Here is a 23,805-nt window from a genome sequence, read left to right on the forward strand (position 1 = left end):
AGAGGTTGACTGTTATCGGTGACACAATGGGTAAAGCCTCTCCCACACTGGCACACTGTTCAGAAGACCGTGTGTGGTCGATTCCTCGAAGAGACGCTGTTCTTTAAGGCCATCGTTCGGTCCAGGAGGCAGCCCTTGGACGACAATTCTGCGGGTGTGTGTCAGACTGACACCTTGTCTCGCGGGCTACACGTCCTCCAGCCCCCAAACCGTGTCGGTTACGCCAGACTGACACCGCCCATCGGACCGCCTTCACCACAGACGGGACTACCTGTGCTCGGTCTCTCAACATGCCTCAGCCGCACGAGACCGCTATATCCGCAAGAAATGGCCCCAGCAGTGCCCAGCTGAGTCAGCCAGTGATCACAGCAGATCCTGTGCACGTGGTGCAGGTGCGACACACCGCCCACGACGACTCTGGCACGAACTTGGCGGCCGCTGCGGCCTCCCTCCCCCCCCCCCCCTGCCCTGCCGCTCTCGCCTCCCGTTCCGCCGGCCAGGGCCTCCCGGTCGCCGACAGGGATGTTCCGTGACCGGCCGACGCGGGTGACATCAGGAGCCGCGAGGGCGGAGCGTCGCAGCCGCCGGCCCTATCGTCGTCATCGGCTCGGCCGGCGGCCACCCGACACCCGCCCCGGCTGGCGTCGACACTAAATAACGCCCCCGATCGCGGCAGGCGCATCATGCATACGACGGCGAGGCCGCCGTGTGGCCACCGCGGGCCATCTGATGGTGGCGCGGACCTATATAACGACGACGGCCGGAGCGGGGGTCACCAGTCCGCCCGCCGCCAGCCATGAAGCTCGTGAGTGCCCCGGAGACGGCCCGGGTGACGGCCCGGGTGGGGGTGCGGCGCTGCGTGATGTGGGGAGGACGGCCGCCGGCGGTCAGGTCAGGGGTCAGCATCGACTCGGGGCTCTAGCTCCACCGTGCCGACACACGAGCAGCTGCTGTGGACTGGCCAGGGGCTACGTGCCTCCCGCTAGTGGGTGGGTGCTTCGAGGACGGACAGACAAAAGGCGGAGGGACCTCAGGGAGCCCAGACACTTAGGTCCCATTCTCGAGTCCATACAAGATCATGGGAGGGCGGGCCACCATATCCAGGCTGCTGCCGAGCGCGACCATCCGATTCGACTTCTCTCGGATCTCTGACTTCCTCGGCCGCCACACCCTTAGCCAGGGCCCCGCAGCCGTGCCCGGCCCTCGACCGATACCCCGCAGCGGTTGTCAAACTGTCCGCCGACCCCCTCGCCGTGTCCGACCGTCAGCTAGCAGCCCACCGCGTGCGTCACGGCTCGCGCCCCACTCTGTCCGCAGTTTGTCGTCCTGTGTTTGGTGGCCGTGGCCGCGGCCCGGCCCGACAAATCCGCCAGCATCCTCACTCAGGAGAACGACCTGCGCAGCGACCAATCCTACGACTTCCAGTGAGTGAGCACGCTGCAGACGTAGAGCCGGGCTGAGTTGGCCGTCATCCCCAGAGCATTCGCTTACATCACTAGATGGTTTGCGTAATCCCTGCTATTACCCACTGCGCCAATGCTGAGTAACGACCACCTACCAGGTGTGTACACCCTGATGGAGTTATCCGCCAGTGATGCAGCAAAATACAAGAGCAGTTGTTAAGCCGGCAGCCTGTGTTGCAAACTCATCCTAATAAATGTGTCAGGAGCAGCGTAGTGGCGAGACAACGGCCCAGCAGCGCCGGCTGACTGTGCTCCCCGCATCCCCGCAGGTTCGAGACCTCCAACAACATTCTGCGCGAGGAGTCGGGAATCTCGTACCCGGGCGCCCGAGCCGGAGTCGGGCAAGTACGTGATGTCGGGCAGCTACGAGTTCGTCCACCCGGACGGCAGCATCACCTCCATCACCTACATCGCCGACGAGAAGGGCTTCCGGCCCGAGGGCGACGTCATCCCCAAGCTGACCGAGCAGGTCAACATCCAGGACGCCTAGCCGGCCGCGCCGCGCCCGCCGCAGACAGCTGCCGTAGATGTGGGAGGTGCGGCACACACCCGCCGCCGGTGTACTGCGCCGGTCCACGGCCTGATGTCGGTACGAACCGCCGCGCGCCGGGACGCTGTCCGCTGCCGCGTGCTGTCTCGCCAGTCCTCGAGGCACGGCAAGCTCCCGTCCAGTACTGCGCCGCTGCCTCGAATGTCCTCACATTGGCAACAGAGCGATCCTCTCAAAAGTAAAATTCGTGGACCCGCCTCTCAGCGACCGCCGCGACCTCTTGAAAACGCATAGACAGCCGTTTCAGTAGGGTCTGAAGCTGCGCACATGCATGTGAACTGAATACATATCATGCAAGGAAACTTGACTAAGAAAGCATGATCAATGAATGCGTGAACTCACTTCAGCAAACTGCTCACGCTATCTCTGGATCACAAAACAAGGCAGATAATTGGAGGACAGGGCAACAGCAGCTGCAATAGCCTTCACTAACTTTCTGTAGATATCAAGAGAGTTTGCACTGACCAGGAAGCTCGGTGTTTGTACTTAAATGACATATAATGTGCATGATGATCCATTCACCCACCAAAAACCCATGACTTTTCAAACGAGGGACCACGAATATGAAACACTGGACCTCCAGTTGTCAGTGTGGCACACGACTTCGGACCACAGTATGCGTTCTTCAAAGAGTACATTTCTGCATGGTGTCGCGTTTTGGCGTGGCAAATAACTCATAACAGGCGTAGCAAGCCAGTTCGGCAGTTTTCAGTCCCAACCTTGGTAAAATAGGTGACAAGGCTATCCACAATTACCGTCAAACATGCCGTTATCCACAGCTTATCTACATTTATGGAAACAATAACTTGGATGGCAAGACGCCGATTAAGCCTGAGAAAACCGGACCCGACAGATATATACGAGCGACACCAAGTTCTTGTTCAAACCTTCCGCTGCAACGCAGGATGCACCACAACCCGCACAGTAGGCTATTTCACGCGCAGCAGTCGCCAGAGGCTGACCAAACAGACCAGCCGGCCGTGGGTCACAGCCGAGCGTCAGTCCGTTAGCAGCCGCCAGAGGCTGATCGGACAGACCAGCCGGCCGTAGATCACAGCCGAGCGTCAGTCCGTTAGCAGCCGCCAGAGGCTGATCAGACAGACCAGCCGGACGTGGATCACAGCCGAGCGTCAGTCGGTCAGCAGTCGCCAGAGGCTGATCAGACAGACCACCCAGCCGTGGGTCACAGCCGAGCGTCAGTCTGTTAGCAGCCGCCAGAGGCTGACCGAACCAGCCGGCCGTGGGTCACAGCCGAGCGTCAGTCGGTCAGCAGCCGCCAGAGGCTGATCAAACAGACCAGCCGGCCGTGGATCACAGCCGAGCGTCAGTCGGTCAGCAGCCCGCCAGAGGCTGACCGAACCAGCCGGCCGTGGGTCACAGCCGAGCGTCAGTCGGTCAGCAGCCGCCAGAGGCTGATCAAACAGACCAGCCGGCCGTGGATCACAGCCGAGCGTCAGTCGGTCAGCAGCCGCCAGAGGCTGACCGGACCAGCCGGCCGTGGGTCACAGCCGAGCGTCAATCGGTCAGCAGCCGCCAGAGGCTGATCAAACAGACCAGCCAGCCGTGGATCACAGCCGAGCGTCAGTCGGTCAGCAGCCGCCAGAGGCTGACCGGACGAGCCGGCCGTGGGTCACAGCCGAGCGCCAGTCTGTTAGCAGCCACCAGTGGCTGACCGAACCAGCCGGCCGTGGGTCACAGCCGAGCGTCAGTCGGTCAGCAGCCGCCAGAGGCTGATCAAACAGACCAGCCGGCCGTGGATCACAGCCGAGCGTCAGTCGGTCAGCAGCCGCCAGAGGCTGACCGGACCAGCCGGCCGTGGGTCACAGCCGAGCGTCAATCGGTCAGCAGCCGCCAGAGGCTGATCAAACAGACCAGCCGGCCGTGGATCACAGCCGAGCGTCAGTCTGTTAGCAGCCACCAGTGGCTGACCGAACCAGCCGGCCGTGGGTCACAGCCGAGCGTCAGTCGGTCAGCAGCCGCCACGGGACACGCGTACCGCCCGGCTGGCCAACACCACCGCCTACGCACAAACCATCCGAGCCACCTGTGCGTGGTTCGAGCGTCTCCCACTCGTCGCCCCTGCCCCTCAGCGCGAGTGCGGACCCGTCGCCGACCTACCCTGATGCGGCCACCTCCAGCAGCAGGTCCGTGTCTGGCTCGCCCGGCTGCGCCTCCTCCTCGTCCTCTTCCTGCACGTAGGTGCTAATGAGAGCGGCGTACTCGCGGCCGGCTGCCACCAGCTGCTCGTGCGACCCGCTCTCCACGATCCGACCCTCCTTCATCAGGCAGACGGTGTCGCACTGGCTCAGGTACTGCAGCGGGCCAGATCAGGTGAGGTCAGGAGGCGCACTGGCTCAGGTACTGCAGCGGGCCAGACCAGGTCAGGTCAGTGGCGCACTGGTTCAGGTACTGCAGCGGGCCAGACCAGGTCAGGTGTCGCACTGGCTCAGGTACTGCAGCGGGTCAGATCAGGTCAGGTCAGGTCAGGTGTCGCACTGGCTCAGGGTACTGCAGCGGGCCAGATCAGGTCAGGTCAGGCGGCGTACTGGCTCTGGTACTACAACATATTGTGCCAGGTCGCGCTATCACCAGGTCAGGTCAAGTCAGACAGACGGCATCGCACTGGCTCTGAATAACGCAGCAGATCACGGCTGGTCGGGCACGCGGCGTCGCACCGGCTTAGGTACTACATGCCAGGTCAGGGAAGGTCAGGTCACGTCTCCCAAACGGCGTCTGTAACAGACTATCAAGTCGTGCAAGGTCATGTCAGGTTGGACAGGACCAGGACGAGTAACGCAGATGAAATCATGTCGGTTCGGGTACTGTGCCAGAAAGCCCAGTCAGACAGCGCCACAATGGATCAGATTCTACAATAGGGAGTCAAGAAATGCATACCGCAGTATATGGGTCATGCCAGGTCAGGTCAGTTCAGGTTCGACTCTGCACGGTTAGACGTCACCGCACTGGATCGGTTCCTATACAGTGCGATCAGATCAGGTCAGGCGAACGGCATCAGGCGAGTTACGGTGATGTACCTGACACAAGGTCAGGTCAGGTCCGGGTCAGACTAGACTTGACAGCAGCCCACTAAAACAGTCTCTCAATGAAAGTTGGCTGATGCATTATTTTTTATGCATTTTTTGTATTTTTACCGATGAAAACATGTGCATTAAGTCTAACAATTTTGAAATCAAAATTTGAGGTATCAGCTATTATTTATTGACTTGAAGCAAATTTTGAATGTGCCCATCATCTGTGAAGTTTATTTGCCTGACATTAAGCATCACCTTTAGCTGCTGAGTGATGAATTCATACATCTGAGTGGTAGCTTGTCACGCCCGACAGGGACATGTTTAGTAGAGAATCGCAATCGAAATCCACCGCCAGTGAACCCCGCTATTGTACCAGTGCACTGTTGCTGGTCTGTTAACTGCACGAGAAACACTGACTAAATAATATCAACGTAATTGGTGAAATGAGCGACATTATGGCTTCCTGCGTTTCTGTCAATTGAAGCCGGTTTTGACCGGTACATAGCGGAAAGTGGCAGCAACTGGTTTCACCCAGTTGAAAAGCCAGCCGAGACCAACACTAGCCATGGCGACATGACATAATTCAACGCCGCTGATAATTAGAGCGGAATGCCAAAAAAAATATCATCACAATCTCAATAAACCGACAGACCGTCACCCCAACAAACACTCGCAGGGAGACGGCATGGTGAGCCGTTAGCGTGTTATCTGCCGCCAGTTGGTCCGAGGGTGTACTAGCGAAGCTAGACCGCAGATGTCTCCCTCACCAACCGTAACCCATCGCGACGAATATCTTATGATGATCAGGTTAACCAACACGGGTGCGCAGAACTGCAGAGAACAGAGCTGCTTGCACAGCAGCCACACCGGCGCCGCGGATTGGCCGTGTAGGACGGAGCCAAACTTTGAAAAAGGTACATCACAGGCTGAAACACCGGCAAGTCAACAGCCCTCGCCACCCACGACCACCGGCCAAACGGTTTCAGTCCCTCCGATGAGGCAAGCACGCATGCCCGTGCGTGCGGTCCGAGCCGAGCGTGCACGTGCGCTGATGAGCAGCGCGTGCGGCCTTCAGGCTGGCTGGAAACGTTCGCAGTGATTGACGGCGGCGATTCAGCCTCACGCTGAGATGGCGGCCCGCTCGCTCCGTAACCCGGCGGCAGCAGCCGGCGGACGCCACTGGGCTGTAGCCGTGCTCGCCCGGCCGCCGGCACGACGAAGCACGGCCCGGGACCTATCCCAGTCAGCCTGTGTCTGCCCCTGCCCCGGCAGGCGGCCGCAGGTTAGGGTGCCTGTGGGTCCGGTCCATCCTAGCCCGTCTGTGTCTGCCCCTGCCCCGGCAGGCGGCCGCAGGTCGGGGTGTCTGTGGGTCCGGTCTATCCCAGTCCGCCTGTGTCGGCCCCTGCCCCGGCAGGCGGCCGCAGGTTGCGCCCTCTGCCCGTGTCCGATGCCACACCTGCAACTGGTGAGTGACGAACAGCACCGTTTTGGAGGCCAGCGCCGTCTGGATGTACTCCTGGAAGATGTGCCTGCCGACGTGCGAGTCCACGGCCGCCAGCGGGTCGTCCAACAAGTAAATCTCTCTGGAACGCACCGGGTGGGCGCAATCAGGTACCCAACACAACTACTTCCAACCAGCGGACCCGACTTATTTAATGTTTCAAGAAACCACAAAGAGCGCACACGTCTCAAAGCATCACATATATTCGGATTGCGAATAAAAAACCGAGGGGGCAAAGCGGCAAAACAGCAGTGGCGGCGCCGCGTGGACACGTGTTGCAAGTCCCTGATATGGCGCGCCCGATAAAGAGCGCGGGTGTCACTCAGCCTGACGTTAACACGCCGGCAGCGGGTGTCGGCCAGCGCGGTGGCCATTAGGCGGGTCGGACATTTGCATACGACATTGAACAGGGCTGCTGGGGACAGCTAGCGGTTCCAAGGACTCAGACCGTTTCAAAATCAGCATAGATAAATCGCTCCACAAAAGGAAAGGTATCACAGCGCTGATTCGTGGCAGGTCAACGAAAGACGAAGAAGCTGGAAATCACGTGACATGTCGTTCGAATGTGCCAGGAGCGTTTTGTACGGCTGCAGCCGCTTAAAAAACATTGGGTACAGCAACACAAAATATTTTTCGGAGTGAAATGTGTTGAAACTTGCCCCCATGCCTTCTGATTCGCAGATTTTCTCCTTCTCGTCACATTTGTGCCGCAAGCATTCCTCGAAGTTTTGGTGTGCCCACGGAGCTAAATGAAAGGATGGTGGTACTACTAAATGTGGCATCAGATGTGATGGCATTCTTAGATGTGGTAGCAATGGGGCCCATGTCGTTACGGTGAGGTCGACTGAATAAACCATTGAGACTTGGCAATACTCCAGTTGCTCTGCCGTCGTTGTGTGTTGTGTTCGAATGCACACCTTTTCATAATAAGTGCTAACTTCGTTCTAGAAAGGGTGATCAGGACATCTCCAATACGCCTGATGCCTGTACGGAATTTAGGAAAAGGTGCTAGAATACACTGTAGACTCGGTAACTGCTGCGTTCTCAAGAGAACAGCATTCATCCTGCAGCGCCCACTAATCTGGTGTCGAATCTAATCAAGGTCTGCTTGCAGTGTCTAGCACAACCCTGCACACGTACAGCGTGTTCCGTGCGAGACGTGCACCAAAGCTGCTTCGCACGGTGTGTTCTGTGCGAGACAGAAACCAACGCTGCTGAGCTGATACTGCACCAATCATAGCCATGTTCTTGGCATTCCTCTCGCCCACGCGTTAAAGCGCCGGGTCCCGTCTTGACTGGCTTAATACCGAGGCTTAGCACTGCGGCCGGCAACACCCACGTGTCCGGCAAGGCTGGCACGTAACCGCCGCTCATTTGCAAAGCTCCGCATAACATCGATTTCTGAAATTCAAATGAGGCCGCGTTGGCGGTCAGGTATGCTAAGTTTGCCACAAGGTCGGCGCGGCCGCGGGCGTGCACTTTCGTTGGCGGCCGTCCACAAGGGCTGATCCGTTGTCCGCCCAGCCGGCGTTCTGCTACAGAACGTGACGCAGCGTCGGCATAAGGCGCACACGCAGGAAGCTCAGGGGTGCTGGTATGACCTACGCAGGCCAGTGGTGTGGCCTGGATTTCGCCCCGGCGGGGGTCAAATCGCAGCATAGAGGGTCGTTTAAGCCAGGGCGAGCTAATGACACCAGAAGCACTTCACCCTCAGCCCCAGGAGGAGTCCAGTTCAGGGGAGGATTATCTCAAAACACTCCCCCTCCCGTTATCTACGCCACCGGGGCGGACGTCAGTCATAATACAAGACAGCGCCTTTCCTTGTGCGTGAAAACGATGGGGGCGAAATGACACCTACATCCAAGCTGTTATTTGGTTGTCAGACAGACTGTTGGAAATGCTCACGATCGGTGACTCCCGAGATCTCTGGCGGGACTTAAGCGGCCCGATACGTGTGAATGGCTTTAATTCCCTGCAGATCAAATGGCACGTTTGGCCCTCGTATCCGGGGTATAAAACTGGAATCATTGGACTGCAGCACAAGGAGGGATTGATAACCGTAACTACAAAGTCCAACCAAGCACAGCTTCTGGGTTTCAACGCTATTACTTCATCAGCTTACTGCAAGCCTGACTATACGTAACAGTTAGTGATTACGAAAAACTAAACCAAGAACAAACGGCCTGGCAGCTGACCACCGCGGCTGGCCGGTGATTGGCTGAATATGACGTCACGCGCGGTGAGACGGAATAGAGCCAAATCTCTCGCTGTACAAACCTCGCAGATCCAGGCATTTTGAAAAAATAACACCTCCCATACCACGTTCTGCGTTTGCCGTCTGACGATGCTCCATCTCTAATTAAAAGTCCTTACAGTTAAAACATCTAATCCTTTCCGAAAACCTCAACACACGCCCGGGCGATCAGCTGAATAACCTTCAATCAGGTGGGGAGGGAACTTGACCCCCCGAGATATCGAAACTGAGAAAGCTAGGCATCGAATTCATGAGGTGGGTTGGCCTGTGAACTCACTTATGTCACAGTTTGGGGTTCCCAGGTCATGTCATTCGGGTGAAATAAGGTCAAGCAAGATCAAATTCCACGTTGGTGTTCAAAGTGACCCCACACCTCTTTCTGTAACCACCTCGAACCTAAATACCTATTCTAAGCAAAAGGACACTGATGCTCCTCAAAAAGCAGTGACCTTTTCAAGGTCATGGTGAACAAAAGCATAGATCGTTTTGATTTTGAAACTTCAATAAGGTACTTTTCTCTCTCTCCTTTAAAGTCCATGCAACATGTCTGTTGCGGTCCCTGTTGCGGACTGCCGCCGCCTGACATTGACCAGCCATAGGCCATAGGTCAGCGACCTTACAAGGTACATCTATTTTTAAGCCAAATGATGCATTATTCAGTTGCTTATAGCTATGCACAGTTCGGCGCGGCTACACGCCGCCGCTCAGAAATTATTATGCAAAAACCTTCGGGGGTCAAATTGACGCCCTACTTTCCCGAACGCGTGTGGAAAGCGAAACACTGACTTTAACCAAACCCTTGCCTCCTCCAGTCGGCGTTCACATCGCTGAGGGTTCGGGTGTCATTGCTGGGTTCATTCGAACCTTCTGTTGGGTTTATACGGGCAGTTTCGTAAAGAACCGTGCGAGCCGATGACGTGACTGGACAGCCCCGGACCTGATCTGGTGGAAGCCGTGCCCTTACAAACTGGGACTGTAGCATGTGAACTGGGGCTGAGGGCCGTGCCCATACGGACCCTGCAATGACGTTCACATTTTGAAGCAGGCGGCTACCACTGACAGATTAATGCAGGCAGGCTCAGAGCCTGCCGTGTATTGGGCGGCACCTCGCCTGTACCCGGTATCTTCTGGTACAGTGAGGGTCGATCATGGCCACTGCACGCCCATGGCGCCACGATCATTATCACGAATGCCAGGCATGCGCTTCCACATGGGGAGAATCACCTCAGGTTACCTTCAAAACTCAGGCAGCACCAGCAGCTCCAGTAGCTCTGGCGGACGTATTGCCGTTGGTGCTGTCACTTCTTTAACCTGTCACTTGTCATCGTCATTGATTTCACAGCGCTCAGCCGGAGCAAGGGAGAATGCTTACACTGATGACCTGCCTTGCCTGCGACCGACGGAACGGTAATCTGATAAGTTCCGCAAGAATGGCATTATAGTCCGGTGCAGATGTGCCCAGCGTGCCACCTGAATGACACCAATACATAGCGGGATTTTGTCGCCGGTTTTAGCAACGTTTGGGCCTTCTCGCAGGGAGCCGACGGAAGACACTCTCGTCAAATTTCTACCCTGTGAAGTACACGTCGGTCTCCTAGTAGCGACAATGTTGTTGTCATTGGGGCTTTACGACGTACTCAGCTGCTGAGGTTGTATGGCATCGCTTCCTCTCACCCTGGCAGGAAAGGCGGGCACCACGGGGATCAAACCCCCGTATCTATGGTTTTCCAGACGCAGGCGCGTTAACCACCACGCTACCTGCACCCTAGTAGTAGCAATAATGGATTTCAGCCACGTAAAACTTACAACAGCGCTACTCCGGCGTCCTTAATAACAAAATGGTGTCATGCGGCTTTCTTTTTCCCTCCATTAGTCCTTCGGCTGTCTTAGAGGTAAACGGCCGGTGTTGCAAAGGTATGTACTTGCCGACGTCTAGTTGAAGAGATAAATGCTCGCAATGAGCGTCCAGCATCGGAAAGAGTACAACTGACAGCACGTCTCCGACATATCAAGGGGTATCACAGCTGTCCATCTCCAGCCATGGAGCAGGCGTTGTTCCTAAGCGGTCCACTTCTCCCCCCCCCCCCCGCCGGCATAGAAGGAGATCACGCCGTACAATCATCTTCCACGAACACAATGAAGTCAACAACCGATCGCCTTCGACGACCGAGGGCCACACCCACCAGTTGCTGAAGGACCAAACCAACCGCTATCAACAAGCCGGTCACATCGAACGAGGGGAGGGTCACCCCTGGCCGGTCAAATCGAACGAGGGGAGGGTCACCCCTGGCCTGTCACATTGAACGGGGGGGGAGGGTTACCCCTGCCCAGTCACATCGAACGTGGGGAGGGTCACCCCTGGCCGGTCACATCAAAGGTGGGGAGGGTCACCCCTGACCGGACACAGCGTACAAGGGGTGGGTCACCCCCAGTCGGTCACATCAAAGGTGGGGAGGGTCACCCCTGACCGGTCACAGCGTACAAGGGGTGGGTCACCCCAGCCGGTTACATCAAATGTGGGGAGGGTCACCCCTGGCCGGTCACAGTGCACGAGGGGTGGGTCACCCCCAGTCGGTCACATCAAAGGTGGGGAGGGTCACCCCTGACCGGTCACAGCACACAAGGGGTGGGTCACCCCCAGCCGGTCACATCAAACGTGGGGAGGGTCACCCCTGGCCGGTCACAGCGCACAAGGGGTGGGTCACCCCCAGCCGGTCACATCAAACGTGGGGAGGGTCACCCCTGGCCGGTCACAGCGCACAAGGGGTGGGTCACCCCCAGCCGGTCACATCGAACGTGGGGAGGGTCACCCCTGGCCGGTCACAGCGCACAAGGGGTGGGTCGCCCCCAGCCGGTCACATCAAAGGTGGGGAGGGTCAACCCTGGCCGGTCGCATTGAACGAGGGGAGGGTCACCTCTGGCCGGTTACATCGAACGAGGAGAGAATCACCCCCCGCTGGTCGTCTAAAGCCGCGAGATGTGCCACCTACCGGGCACCCTCAGACAACCGAAGGGAGGGAGTCTCTGACTGGCCATATCCAGCAACGTAGGCTGCGCCACTGACCGGTCGGCGTAGAGGGCGCGCGCCAGCGCCACACGCTGCTTCTGGCCGCCGCTCAGGTTGATGCCCCGCTCGCCGATCTCGGTCTCGTCGCCGCCGGGCAGCGTGGTGACGTCATCGTGCAGCGAGCACGCCCGCAGAGCCATGAAGTACCTGGAGGGAGGCGGGGGTGCAGACGCCGTGAGGTACCTACGGACAGATGGCGTGCGGCGCGCCACGCCTGCAGGCGGCGCTGACGAACCGAGTGTCTGGCACGCATGGGCGCAAGTACGGTGAGGTGACCACCGTACATCGATGCCGGCACGGTGAGGAACTGAACGACAATGGCGACGGCGCAGCGAGGCACCTTGCAGCAGTGACAGCAGTATGGGACTGCGAACCGGAGGATTTATCCGCGACGTCCTCACGCCCACCAGGCATGCTGAGAAAAGCCGGCCTAAGATACAGCACAACTTACATCGAAAACAAATACACCTGACGAAAAAGGAGAGGGAAAGGCAGGGCCTCTCGAACTAACCCCACCAAGAGCGAGCCGGTCGCCCACCCACTCCTCGTCCTTCGCCCTCAAGTGTGATGGCCTAAGACTGATAGGTCGCGGGCCCCTCCCATCCGCTTTAACCGGGTGCCGCATGAGTCGCAGCCTTCAGCCGCAGAGTCGAGCCACCGTAAACACCCAATCAAACAGCTCACTGACCTCCATATGGCAGGTCTGCGCAATAACCCAACGTAACGACGACCAAAAACACCAGAGCCGCGCCGCCACCTCGGCATTCAATCAGTTGTTAATTGCTGCTAAGGCGGGTGGAAAATACCATCGGCACAATGTGGAACCAGCCTAGAATCGGCTACCTCTTGGCGTCGAAGCTGTGCCCGAAGCGGATGTTCTCCTTGAGTGTAGCGTTCAGGATCCAGGGCTGCTGGCTGACGTATGCGCAGGACCCATCCAAAGCCACCTACAGCCAGACGCGGACATCACGTGATCCAGGGTACACGACGGGCAGCATGCACGTGCGGCATCAGAAGCGTTCCTCACTCAGCATGATCACGTCACAGCGCCGCCGCCGCCGCGAGTCACATCAGCCTCCGTCCGAGTCACATCAGCCGCTGTCATCAACTGGCCTCGAGTACGTAATGAAGTGGCCCTAGGCGGCCCGAAGCCAGCCCTGGCTTGGTGACGGCGCCCGGCCGCAGCCGTCCAGTCCACATCCATCAGTCCACGGTCCACCAGATCACAGCCTACCAGTCTACAGTCCACCAGCCCACAGTCCACCGGTCCCCAGTCCACCAGTCCAGTCCACAGCCCACCGACGGTAGATCCATCTGGCGGCGCTGTCCAGTCCGCAGTCCGCCAGTCCCACTCAGTCCGCTCCATTGCCCTGCCGGCCGCGCGAGCTCACCTGGCCCGACTTGAGTCGCATCAGTCCGAGCACGGCCGAGAGCAGCGACGACTTGCCGGCGCCGACAGCGCCGCAGATGCCCACCAGCGTGCCCTGCACGGACCACAGCCGGCGGCGGTGGTCACAGGCCGCGCCACGGGCCACGTACAGGCAGTGATGAGTCAAACGAGGGCCTCGTGTCCTCACAAAACATGAGATTACCCACGAGAGACACGCAGAGGCCAGCAGAACACGCCCAGAGACAGAAACAATACGGAACACAATTTGTGCTGAAGGACTTCTGCCGAAGACATCACTCGACAGCGAGCGCAGGCTTCTGAAGGCCAATGTTAAATGAGAGCGGTACCTGGCAGGAACCATACACTATACCCACAACGAACTGTCCGTACCCTGATCACGCCGCACGTCAGCCTCTGGTACCGGCCTACATCCAGCAGCACTGCACCAGTTCAACGCCAGATGTCATAATCGTGCAGGCTCAGCCTTAGCGTGGGTCTTTTGAGGTGTAAGTGCGCGATGGCTGTGCTTCCTTCGCGGACATGTCCGTGGCGTTGCAGCCGAGGAACAAGAGCACAGGTGGCAGGACTTCAGTAATTCGGGCTTCAGTGGGGTCGAAAACCTGCTTTTGGAACAGCAATCTTCCACTCGTGGAACAACACACACAACGGAAGTTCATCGGCAGCCCATCCCTTACAACGCTCGCCTACTGGTCTACCTTGGGCACGACGAGGTCGATGTCGAGCAGCACCTCCCTGGCGCCGATCGTCGGGGCCGGCTGCAGCGACTCCATCTCGGCCGCGTCGCTCCCTGCACTCGGCGCACCGTTAGCGCTCCTGCAAACAGCGCCGGCGGCCCGTCAGGTGGCCGGCGCGTCCCGCACCACCGCCGGCTTATCGGCGACACCGGCGGGCCACCGATCCAGGCTCCCGGGTCACAGCAGCGCAAACGCCGACAACCGAGCCGGCGTGGCGAAGATCTGACGCCGCTCAACACCTCCTCGTATGTTGACACCCCGCACGTACCGTGCCTATTGACGGACGGACGCCGGCGCCGCGGTAATTGCAGCGATCCAGACCCCGCCCCATACCGAGACACCGCGCCAGCGCCTGACGAGCGTGGTGCGCCTGACCCGCACCGAGCGCGCCGCGGCGACACCAGACCCCCGCCTCATACCGAGACACCGCGCCAGCGCCTGACGAGCGTGGTGCGCCTGACCCGCACCGAGCGCGCCGCGGCGACACCAGACCCCCGCCTCATACCGAGACACCGCGCCGGCACCAGACGAGCGTGGCGCGCCTGACCCACACCGGGCGCGCCGCGACAACACCAGACCCCCGCCTGACGCCAGTGTACCAGGCACCGTACCGCTCTCCTCCACCGCGACACCACACCAGAGGCACGGTCCAACCGCCTCCTACCCGCGGCCCGGGCCGACACCAGGGCGGGGCGGGGCAGGGCCGGCGCCCCGGCCACCCACCGGACGGGTCGGCCGGCCGCCTGCTCGCCGGTGACGGCGTCCCAGCCCAGCGTGGCGCTCTGGATCACCACCGCCTGGCGTATGTCGTCCGGCACCTGCACGTACGGCTGCTGGTCCTCCATCAGCAGCACGCTCTGCCGCCCGGGGGGAGCGGGTCAACGGCGGGGGAAGGGGAGCGGGGGGGGGGGGGACGACGACGAAGCTCGTCCGCGGCCTCACTCGAGCAAAAGGCAACGACGGACGACTATGAGGGGAGCTGGAACGAGTCAGACGCGTGCTATCAACAGCTTTTAGCGCCCGTGCGGAAAACGGGCTTGATGAGCCCATGTCGATCGTTGATGAGTCCACAAACCCGACCATCCTTACCATCAGTGAATGCAAGAACAAATGCGAAACTGTTCATGAATAACAAGGTCTTTAAAGACCACTACGCATAACTGAACATACGTCACGTGATAACCATACGGCTGACACACCACCAAAGCGTGCGCTGCGCCCGACCACGCAGTCAAGCACCAGCCGCCGTCGGCCGGCCTCCCAAGCCGTTCTGAGCGCCAGACAGCCACGCATCCCGTCACTGGCGGGACACAGGTCACGGGCTACGTGACCAGCGGCGACCGGCCGGAGACGGAGGGCCCAACGGCGGCTCAGCACTGGCAAAGCGTCAAAAAAGCACTCCATGCGCCGAATGTCAAGACATGCACACCAAAGCCATGCAAAGCAGTGTGGCCGCCAAGACATCGAGGACCGATGCGAACCAATCGTCCTCGTCCGATCCGGCAGTAAAGCGACAGCGCGGTGGACGGTCGAGTGATGTGACTGAATGCGGGTGCAGATGTAAAGCATCCGGTGCGATTGGCGACGGTGCGCGCTACGCCGCTGGTTCGGTCCCGACACTCGAACACAAGTCCGCATCGCTCCATGTGACAGATCCTGTCCTGCTGCTGCCTCGGTTGGCAGGGCGACTGGGGCCGGTGCGCGCTACGCCGCTGGTTCGGGTCCCGACACTCGAACACAAGTCCGCATCGCTCTATGTGATACATCCTGTCCTGCTGCTGCCTCGGTCGGCGGCGCGCTCGACATCTAAACCATGGATAACTTATGGCACACGTGATCAGGATCCGGACACCACGGTGCCGGACCACGCAGGGGTCGTGACCCAAACACCGTATTCGGTGATTCGGCTCGTCTGAGACGGCTAACGCTCGACTGGCCATGAGAGAGTGAGGCTGGCACGGGGCGGGCGTATCATCACGTTGCTCGGCACGCTACAAGCTCTCGGACACAATCACCCGCTCCACTGGCGCGTGGAGCACGGGTCCTCTGAGTTCAGTGCTTTCTTAGACTGGTTATTTGCCGGGCCGTTGGCTCGACTGAGCCCGCTCGGCCGGTACGCGTAAGCTGGTGCCATACGCACCAGCTTATAAGACACAGCGATGCAAATTTCCCACCTGACCCCCCATCCGCCGCCCCGCCCAACTCCCCGGCCCATACCCCCGCCCGACATCCCTCCCAACTCCCCGGCCGGTCCCCCACCCGACATCCCCAGCCCAAGTTCCCGCCTGACATCCCCGCCTGACACTCCTCCCAACTCTCCAGCCCATAAGCATGCAACACGAGCGGCCGCTAGCCTCCACGGCGGTTCCCCTCCGGCGTTACGTCACCGCTGACCTGGTCAGGACGTGGCACACGCACCGTCCGGCGCCCTGGCCTCACCGCCCCGACAAGCAGACGTCGCGAGACGACAACGGAACCGGGACGGCCCCACACCAGACAGTGAGCCGCTGACCTGATACCGTCCCAGACCCAGCACCGCCTCCAAACACTCCTTGAGGTTGGCCGACCAGCGCAGCGTGTTGTTCATAAGACCCGATATGGCCATGACAGAGAACACCTGTCGGAAGAGGGACGCCGCGACGGTCAGCGGCACCGGCGGAACACGGGACCGGGACAAGGGACACGGGACACGGGACACGGGACGCGGAACACGGAATATGGGGCACGGGAACACGGGATACGGGACACAGGACAGGATACAGGACACAGGATACAGGACACAGGATACAGGACACAGGATACAGGACACCAGGACACAGGACACGGGACAAGGGATACGGTACACGGGCGCAGGGCCCGGCAGGGATACAGACAATGGAAAGGGCAGGAACCGGGCCAGAGACGCGAGGCAGGAGTTGGTCAGGGCTGTGCGAAGACGACGACGACCCGGGACCAGGACCACGAGTTTGAAAGCCGATTTTTGTTGGAAAAGGACGCTTTCCCAGGACCCCCGTCCTGACGGAGCAGTGGCCAGGGCACAAGAAGACCATCGGTCGTGGGAGGAACACGGGACGAGAGCACGTGACAGGGCGGACCAAGCTTCGGCGTAGACACCAGGATGAGGCGCAAATACGCAAGATACAGACGCGAGACGGAGCAAAACGTGGGTCCCTGACACTTGAGGGGAGCCTCACGCCGCCAGGGTGCTTCCTAGAGAAGTGGATTTGAACCAGAATCGGGTGGCGGCATGATCAGCAACGCCACACACCCTTCTCTTCTTCGGGCGGCAGCATGATTAGCAACACTGCGCCATTCCCTTTTAAGCATCTTAGTAACTAAATTCGTTGCGACGATGAGCATCTTTAGCTATTCACTGCATGGCGTATACAGTATGCAGAATGACAACACGATCTACAAATAGGCGGGATCTCTTCCCTGATACTGGACATTAAATCGCAACGCAGAGGTCCACATAAAAACATCTTGGATTTGGTAAACGCATGAGCGTGTTTTGTAATTAACATATTACAAACACAATAATTTCGTTGAATGCTGCCCCATTTTCATGAATCCCATCCTATTAGCTGGTGGTGGTACACTTGGTACAGTCTTTAGAACCATAACCTTCCGCCCATATACTTTCATATTATTGATAACAGGTCGGTGGCGACACATAGAACCAATTATTTGAAAACAAAAAACTAAAAATGCATGCTAAACACCCTCTCCCCTCCTCTAATTATTTTTTAAAAAGAGCGGTCCCTGTGCGCTGAAATCAAAATGCACAACTTACAAATACAGCGTTTCATGTATTTCTGGTTGTCCGACAAAAGCAAAAGCCGTGCATTTTTTCAGTTAACTTGGACGATATCGGGTTATAAGAATTGTATACCCATTTATAACTTTGGTCGGAATACGCTCATTGGAAGGATTTCTGTGATCAGAAATATCTAATCATACGGTCATGAAATCCCAGTTCAACAGCAGAATCTCGAGCCGAAAGCTTAACGTGCCGCAACGCTCAGTACAGCCCGCCCTGCCATCTGACCTGCTCTGACCTTCAGCAGCCGCTGCCACCGGCCAATGGAACCCTCACCCCGCCACCGGCGGAACAGCGGCAGACAGGCACTCCCACCGATCGGGATACGGGGCCGACTGGTTCTAGGCACGGAGGTCAAGCATGTGCAATGTTTGATAACATATGCTCCAGCGACGCTGTGCGGTTTTCCATTTGAAACAGAGGAGGTCACACCGACTGCGCCGCTCCCTCCGGCGATGGAACAAGTGCGCCATCTACCATCCCGCGAGATCGACCGTCAAAAATCTGGACATATCCAATCAAGCGCAGGCACCGGCGTCGTATTTCATGCGCATAGTCATCAGATATATATCGAAACAGTTGGTAAGGCTGACCCTCATCTCCTCTCAGGATTTTCGATGCTCAAATTCGTTGCAGAGATGGGCGTGCTTACGACAAAGCGCGCACCAATTTGAAATAAATACGATCCACGCATAACAGTACGCAAACAAAATACCTATACCCTGCGTCAGAAACTGAATACCGGCGAAAAGGTTCACATACACGGGTCTTGAATGTTGCGAGCAAACACAGATGTAATATTCATGTAATTTAAATGGTAGCGGTGCCCTGGAAACACAAAACGCAAATTTTATTGAACACTGTCCCCATTTCGGTGATTACCGTCCATGGGCCGGCAGGAACTGTCACCCTTGTACAGATTACGCGGCCCACCTCCAATAAGTTCAAACTGTAGAAATAATTATGTTCTGTCACTCCCCCATGGTCAATCATGCTTTGGATTGCTCTCCTATGCGGTGGAATTAAAATAAATAGCATACAGTAGTCTAACTGGTTTCCAGTTATTGCCTAAAGAGGTCTTCTTCTTTTTGCTTCTTAACCCCGCGTCACTACAGGGACCAGCAGCCCGGCGCGCCTCACGGAATGTTTATCTTCGGTCCATCTCCGGGGCTAATCGTCTGATTTGAACAGGTCATACGCCAACCAAAATGTTTCCAGTAAGCGGTTCAAAACGTGCATTTGAGGGTCAATGTAAGATCGAACAGAATCAAAATTCAAACACACCTTTTGCATCATTGGTTTTAGAATTCCAAAAAAACAAAAAACAAAACCACGGGGGTCGATTATCTCCAACTAATTTCCTCGTCACTTCCCTTTTCCTTTCCAGTTTTCAAAGCCAGGGCAAGACAGTCCATGAAGCATTATACCGATGCTAGGAAAAGAGGTCAAGGTCACGTCATAAGAGATCAACACATTACTTACATGTCACATGTTTCCAGAGCATGTTTGCGGGTGTAATGCAGAACGAAACGCCGCACGTACCTAGACCATTTTGGGAGGCGATTGAGATGAGATCAAGATTCGCGACTGGCGGCCCCAAGCGCGGTCGCGGCGCAGCTCGCAGCCGTCCGGGCCTGGACACCACGCTGACCCGAGCCGGGCGTGGCCAGGCGCTCGCCCTCAAGCAGCACCGGCGACTGGCAGAAGGCGCGCAACAGACCGAGACCACACAGCGCAACGTGGTCACGGGCAGCGAGACGGGACCCCGAAGCTGAACCTGCCTACCGACGGGCAGCGGGACGAGGCCCCGAAGCTGAGCCCGTCTACAGGCGGGCAGCGGGACGTGACCCCGAGGCTGAACCTGCCTGCAGACGGGCAGCGGGACGAGGCCCCGAAGCTGAGCCCGTCTACAGGCGGGCAGCGGGACGTGACCCCAAGGCTGAACCTGCCTGCAGACGGGCAGCGGGACGTGACCCCCGAGGCTGAACCTGCCTACAGGCGGGCAGCGGGACGGGACACCGCGGGCTGAACCTGCCTGCAGACGGGCGATCGTCTCGGTCGCCTGCCTGATACGTGTGCGTGGCGGAGGCGATGTTCGAGAGCACCGGCTTTGTGACGACCAGCATCAGCAGGGCAGAGAACGCCTGCAGGTGCGCTGCCGGCGCGGCTCAGTTGGGCTTGGCCTCGTGCGACGGCCGCGCAACGACATGGCACGAAGACCGTCGAATATGGCCAAAAAAATAACTCAGTGCATTCTCTGCTCCACGTCCTCTCCACGTTCCTGCGGGCTTCTCGAGCAAACGGCAAATTGTCGCTGCATGCCCGCGCGGTTACCCATGACACATTGGGACACAAACAGCGAGTGCCCGGCCGGGATGGCCACGTCGCGTGGCGGTTGTGGGTGGGCGCCCCGCCGAGTAACCCTCCCTGGCGCACCGTCGGAGGCCGCCCACAAAATAACGGCACGCATTAAACGGATGCTGCCAAAGCCGTTCGGGTTTCTTTCCGTGATTGTAATCCAATGATTTCAGTCATTTTCCACTCGTGTCGGGCGGGCGATTCATGTTCAGCACGCAATTACGGTCGCGCAGCCGTACCGCGTGTGAGCACGCTTTCGCGGGGCTACTCGAGAGCCCCGCTGGCTGCATTGTGTAAGGTGTGCATGCCGCCAGGCTACTTCGCGTTAAAAACGTAGCACACATCACAAGCATGGCTATGAACAAACATGACCGTGACCTGCCGATTTCTCCCACACAACACGCATGGCAGACCCTGATGATCCACGTGCTGAAAGGACCAGGCCTTTTGAAAGCGATCGACGCAGGCACGGGCGCAGGGCGCGCATTCAGGGTTGGGACCAACGGCGTCGGGTCCTCGTCAGCACAGCGGCCAGCAACTGTAGAAAGGTCCGACCGCGCTTGCCGGCAGCAGAAAACGTGGCGTTTTGGCGCACAATCTCAGCACATTTTGAATTATCCACGCTGTAGCGTGGATATAGCTTATGATACCCTTGCGCCGAAAGATTCACACGAAGTTAGTAACATTCAAACTATAACAAGCGTTGTTAATACCAATGTTTTGGGGCGCACTAGCAACATCGATGCGTTGCCAACCCAAAAAGCTGATGACCCTGACAAGAGCACCTCAAACCCTAATTCCTCCGAAAAAAACAGCGGTTAGTTTTTCTCCCCATGCGCGCAGGAGATTTCCATTTTTGTCACTACTTTCATCACTGGTTAGAAAACGCCACTCTGGAGGATTAGTCCCCCGAGAATACGCAAAGGTAATGCTCGGGAAGGAAAGAAATACAAAGAGCCGATCTAACAGGACCATAAATTCACCGGGACAGACCGGGAATCGGAGAGCAAAATAGTCCATCCCTCTCTCCGATAGGAAGAGGCTGACCCAGACTCCGGAAGGCGCGGCCATCCTGGCACCTCGCCACCAATGACCTGCGGAGAGCCCCATACCGACCTGTATCCTAGTGAAGCCTATGGAGCTGGCCACTATCTGGCTGGTAACCAACCGTAACTGACCCAGCGCAGAGCGACAACGCTCGGATGTAGAACGTTATCACTGGGAACACCTGAAGGACAATCGAGTTACGGCATCACACGTCTGACCGCCGCCGCTGGCAAACGGTAAGCCCAATGGACAATCGGTGCAACCAGAGAACATCTAGTGGCGCAAGATGGATATGGGTGCAACCGAAAAGCGGTCTGTTTTTGCTCAAATTTTTGCGTTGCATTTCGTATCGCCGCCTCGTTTCCACCGAGGCAGACTATGTCCAAACGCGCTGGAAAATCATGTCCACCCAACCAACTCCAGCGCTAATGCCGTCCGGCCCTGTGGCGGGGGCGCACCTGGTACGAGATCATCATCTCTACGAGCAGTCATAGCACCAAAGGCGCATTACGCACATTTGGTCGGGCCGCCAACCATCTTACCCAATCGGACTAGCTTGGAAGCGGGTCCGTTGAAGGATCGCAGTCTGCCAGGGACCCGAAATCTTTGCTGGTGGCTAGTAGACCATGACTAAATACGTATATGCAGAGAAGCGCATGCCATGTGACGAACTTATTGCACTCCAAATGGGCTTACCACACGTGCCACTATCAGGTGTGGGGGCGGAGCCCGTCTTCGGACTTCGTTTAATACACGCGTCGCTATCAGGCGTGGGGGCGAAGCCTGTCTTCTGACTTTGTTTAATACACGTGTCGCTATCAGGCGTACGGACGAAGCCTGTCTTCTGACTTCGTTTAATACACGTGTCGCTATCAGGCATAAGGACGAAGCCTGCCTTCTGGATTCGACGCCGAATCTAAAGCCAAGAGAACAACCTAAAAGCCCAAGTCAAAGCAGAAGCTGGTGGCCTCAAAAGTTGAAGAATACAACGCCGAAGTCGACCCAGTGGTTTCATATTTCTAAAACGCGAACCTGCAGAACGCCAGTGGGCTTCCAACTTAATACAACACGCAAAGCCGAATTCGAGGCCAGCGGCTTGGAAGTTGGGAAACACGAAGCCAGAGCCAAAAAGATCACTTCAAAATCACGAAGCCGAAGCCAGAGCCAAACCAATCACTGCTGCAAAGTCACGAAGCCGAAGCTGAACTTTGTGCGCGACATTATTATGCAGAGCCGGAACAGTTTTCGCGTCTGTTAAAAAGGTTTTAATTCACGAAATGGATCAGGAAATATCATGAAGGATTTACTGAATTAATGAGAGAAGGTGCTGACAGCAAATTTTTGATGCAGTGTGGTCAAATGTGTCACAAATTTGAGGCCAACGGCTTATATGAACCACTTAAAATGGCACAATGCCAAAGTCAAAGCCGAAACAAGCCGTTGAAAATGGCTTAAAACCAAAGCCAAATCCCAAAGCCATTCATAAAAAAACTGGCGGCTTCGCGATGCCGAAGCCGAAGCCCGAAGCCGAAGCCGAAGCCGAAGCCGAAGCCGGCTCCGTTCCAATGTCTGATGGAATATATGTCATATATACGCCCAGCACACATAAATTGTGTGTCATTCAACATTATGTTTTATTGCTAACGAAAGTATCTGGATCTTGCATTTTGCTGTAGCCTGCTTTTGCTACAGCAGGTGTGCGCAGGGGCACGTCTCGTGGAGGTCCCTATTCGCACCCATGCTCGATACCCTGTGGCATGCTGTGCGAAACCCATGTTTGCGCCCTGTAGTGTCCCTCGTGTGGATGCTGTTGGGCTACTCTGTACTTTAAAGAGTAAACCAGAGACAAAGTTATGAAAAACTCACAAAAGTTCGCAAACCCCGAAACAACACTCTGATGGTACCAAACATCGCATGGTACCATTAGATTGGAGGCAAACCGATAGCGTCATGATGGCTCTCCTCAAATTCAGCAGCAAATACTCTACAAACGCACCACAGGTGGTGGGGCCACACTGATTCATGTGCTGGTCCAGGTTATCACGAGTGATCGGCGCAGGTGCGCAATCCGGGCGGGCACCAATGACGTGCGGTCCCATCAAAACCAAGGCCAACAGTGGAGGCTTGGCCATTGTTTGATGTCAATGCGTGGTTTGCTGACACACAAAATCATCTACCACCGCGTGGCAGCGAATGCAGCATTTGCAGCGTTGCAATGCAGTGCTACAAGTAGAGAGCTAGACTAGGAAAGAAATAGATAGAGGAGGGAGGGAGAGAAGAGAGAGAGAGAGAGAGAGAGAGAGAGAGAGAGAGAGAGAGAGAGAGAGATAGAGAGAGAGAGAGAGAGAGAGAGAGAGAGAGAGCGAGGAGCGATAAGAGAGAGAGATAGAGAGCGAGAGAGAGATAGAGAGAGAGAGAGAGAGAGAGAGAGAGAGAGAGAGCGAGAGAGAGAGAGAGAGAGAGAGAAGAGAGAGAGAGAGAGAGAGAGAGAGAGAGAGAGAGAGAGAGAAGAGAGAAAGAGAGAGAGAGAGAGAGAGAGAGAATAGAGAGAGAGAGAAGAGATAGAGA

The 23,805-nt window shown here is 57.3% G+C and overlaps 1 protein-coding gene and 1 long non-coding RNA gene across 2 annotated transcripts; one reads left to right on the forward strand and one right to left on the reverse strand.

Annotated features, from left to right (window-relative positions):
• The first annotated feature begins 782 nt into the window (after positions 1-782).
• Positions 783-1,799, forward strand: LOC119097585 (uncharacterized). The gene is made up of 3 exons (XR_005094156.1): positions 783-805; positions 1,318-1,424; positions 1,733-1,799. It is a non-coding gene; the product is annotated as an uncharacterized LOC119097585 (long non-coding RNA).
• Positions 1,800-3,912: 2,113 nt separating this feature from the next.
• LOC119097565 (multidrug resistance-associated protein 9) lies at positions 3,913-16,675 on the reverse strand. The gene is made up of 9 exons (XM_037220598.1): positions 16,525-16,675; positions 14,736-14,869; positions 13,974-14,091; positions 13,259-13,351; positions 12,711-12,814; positions 11,865-12,014; positions 6,502-6,628; positions 4,180-4,325; positions 3,913-3,937 (listed from the first exon to the last, which is right to left on the reverse strand). Exons 1-9 carry the CDS (start codon positions 16,615-16,617, stop codon positions 3,913-3,915), a joined length of 990 nt encoding a protein of 329 aa, XP_037076493.1. The 5' UTR covers positions 16,618-16,675.
• Between the last annotated feature and the right edge of the window lie 7,130 nt (positions 16,676-23,805).

Source organism: Pollicipes pollicipes, unplaced genomic scaffold (assembly GCF_011947565.3).
Source record: "Pollicipes pollicipes isolate AB1234 unplaced genomic scaffold, Ppol_2.1 Scaffold_4295;HRSCAF=5057_pilon_pilon_pilon, whole genome shotgun sequence".
NCBI classification, from domain to species: Eukaryota; Metazoa; Arthropoda; class Thecostraca; order Pollicipedomorpha; family Pollicipedidae; genus Pollicipes; species Pollicipes pollicipes.

Excerpts from the sequence above, each read along its gene's own strand:
- LOC119097565 (XM_037220598.1), bottom strand. The coding sequence starts at position 16,617 with ATGGCCATATCGGGTCTTATGAACAACACGCTGCGCTGGTCGGCCAAC. Across the intron at positions 14,092-14,735 it reads GCGGCCGGCCGACCCGTCCG|GAGCGCTAACGGTGCGCCGA; the intron begins GTGGGTGGCCGG and ends CGCTGTTTGCAG. Across the intron at positions 12,015-12,710 it reads CACAGCTTCGACGCCAAGAG|GTACTTCATGGCTCTGCGGG; the intron begins GTAGCCGATTCT and ends GCCTCCCTCCAG.